The 2,601-nt window shown below is 28.6% G+C and overlaps 1 protein-coding gene across 2 annotated transcripts in view; it reads right to left on the bottom strand.

Annotated features, from left to right (window-relative positions):
• Positions 1-347: 347 nt before the first annotated feature.
• Positions 348-2,601, bottom strand: part of LOC108684366 (cullin-1) — an 8,275-nt gene continuing 6,021 nt past the window's right edge. For both annotated transcript variants that reach the window (XM_018188640.1, XM_018188641.1), the window contains exons 9-13: positions 2,219-2,368; positions 1,898-2,137; positions 1,129-1,232; positions 841-1,060; positions 348-482 (exon numbers count right to left, since the gene is read on the bottom strand). In XM_018188640.1, coding sequence (XP_018044129.1) covers positions 402-482; positions 841-1,060; positions 1,129-1,232; positions 1,898-2,137; positions 2,219-2,368 — 795 coding nt within the window. In that variant the 3' untranslated portion in view covers positions 348-401. The remainder of the gene's footprint in view (positions 483-840; positions 1,061-1,128; positions 1,233-1,897; positions 2,138-2,218; positions 2,369-2,601) is intronic.

Here is a 2,601-nt window from a genome sequence, read left to right on the forward strand (position 1 = left end):
TATAATTTTATATACTTTTTTAAAAATAATTTTATATAATTCATTATAAAATATCTAAGATCTTAAATGATATTTGTGATACTATAATGGAGCAAAATGCCTCATTTTGAAAAACAGCACAGACAGTAATACACCTAGCATTGGCTAATATAATTACGAAATAATTTTATTAACATCTTTTTTTATGTTATATCCATATATCTTTTAAAAGATATATAAAAAGCCAAATTCTAAATGCGACCAGAATGACAATATGATACAAAGGTATTCATGTACAGAATAAAAATAGAGAATTACACTCGAGACCTTAAATAAATAGTCTGATACATATATATCAATGTGAGTGAAGTAAGTGTATACGTTGTTTTTATTTTGTGTTTGTTGCTGCATCGTTCTCCTGATCATGCCAAATAGCTATAAGTGTCCTTTTGACCTTCTGTGCGCTCCAAATACTCTTTTTCAATTAAAATATCTATACATTTCTGCAAGAAGAATATCGTTAGAAACACACATTGGTATTATGATTGCGTTCTTATTGTTATTATTCTTATATTTACTTATATTATATTTACTAAATTAGTTTATTATATTTACTAAATTAGTAATATCACGTTTAGAAAATTTTTTTAAATATGTATGTTATTAAACTGTGTATGTGTGTGTACACATATATATGTATATAGAGAGAAGTAGAGTAATTTCAGAATATAGTAGCTGAATCATTTTATCTGAATCATTTTTCTTAAAAATGCTTTATTTTCGAGATATTTCACTGATCCGGGACATCCTATATATATGTACAATATGGAAAATAAAATCTTGGTTTGACAAAAAACTCACCTTAATGACATGTACTCTCGGTTTGAATCTAGAGCTTAATTGATTCAATACTTCTGCTACCAACTGTTGATGCTTTAATACTTTCCGCATTTTCATAATTCTAACAATTGCTGCCTGAATTAAAAGTTTCCTATCTTCTTCTATATGTTTATGCGTAGTCTCTTGTTCAACTTTTAATTCCGTCTTCATTGGTATATTAATATTGACCCTTAATTTCTTGCTGTTAAACAAATAAATATTATATCAATTGCTACAAATAATAATTAGATATATATAGAAGTGACATACTTCTTGTATCCTGTAAAAAGTTCTACCGTCGATAACGGGGTCAGTTCAGCTACATCATCGCTAGCTGTAGTTAAAAGCTTGGCTTTCAAAAGTATTTGAATAACCTATGCGAAGAAATTTTTAGTATTTTATATTGCTATATTATTTACCGCTTTAGATTGTACAGTCAGCAACTAAAAGATTGCAACACTTTTTTTAATGGGTTTCGGAATGTAGCCTATTCACCGAGTGATTGGTTCTTATTATGGAGCCATAAGTAAGAACCAATCGCTCGAGGAATAGACTGCATTCCGAAACCCATTTGAAAGTGTTGCAACCTTTTTTAGTTGCTGATTGTACAGGGATGTCTCTTTTAAATAATGCATTAAGATTTTTCGAAAATTATAGTAGTACGAAAAAATATTTCAAACAAAAATATGATTCAGAGTGGATATAAGAAAGTACCACTGATTTAACCTTGAGTAGCGTTGTTAAACTCAGGTCAAGATCACTGATTTTTTAAAATAGAATTTAACAATCCACCTTCATTTTTTTCATTACATATTCTCGTAGCTTATCTCAAAAGCTTTTCAAAACATTACAAACATAAAACTGTTTTTTTTTAAGATTTGAAAGTTATAGTGTTAGCATTTGACCCAAGATCAATCAATGGTATCTTCTTATGTTTGCCTCCGAATTATACAACTTTTGTTTGGAACATTTTTCCGTATCTACCATAGTTTTCGAAGAAATCTAAATAGATTATTTAAAATTAGATTTTGTATATTACCTGTAGTAAAAAATCTATCTTTATTTGTGTTGCATATTGCAATTGTTGTATTGTCCACGATGTAGATCCATTATATGCTAACAAAACTGCCATTTGGAAAGTTGATGCTTGCAATGTATATCTGTTCTTAAAACAATTTGTATGTAATTCTCCCTTAGACATATTATATAGCCAATTTAACTTTCTGCCGCTATGCTGTGAACTATAGAAAGTAGTAAATCTATGTACAGATCTTTCAAGCTGTAAATAAAAATTATAAATTATAAATAATTAATGAAGATCTCAAAAGGATTACAAAATTTAATAATTTCGATACTTTACCTCAGTCGGCAAAGAAAATGTAAACGATTGTTGGAATGGCCATGAACCAGATGATAAAACTTGTATACTAAAATCTATATCTAAAGGTTCAGCAGAATTTGTCAAGTGCCTCCTGAACTGTTCATTTAGATCTTTTGATACGCCAATATCCTGTAAATTAATTATTACAATTATACTATTATATTTTTCTGATAATTCTTAACGAAATATGCTATGCAACGAGAAAATTTCAAATCAAATTACAATCAAATTGCAATCTATAAAATTCCTAAAAAGAAAGAAGCTTTTACAAGTTATTTTTACGTATCTTAAAAAAGATCATAACACACACACACACACACACACACACACACACACACACACACACGCACGCACGCACGCAC

The sequence above is a fragment of the Atta colombica genome, unplaced genomic scaffold (assembly GCF_001594045.1).
Source record: "Atta colombica isolate Treedump-2 unplaced genomic scaffold, Acol1.0 scaffold134, whole genome shotgun sequence".
Taxonomy (NCBI): Eukaryota; Metazoa; Arthropoda; class Insecta; order Hymenoptera; family Formicidae; genus Atta; species Atta colombica.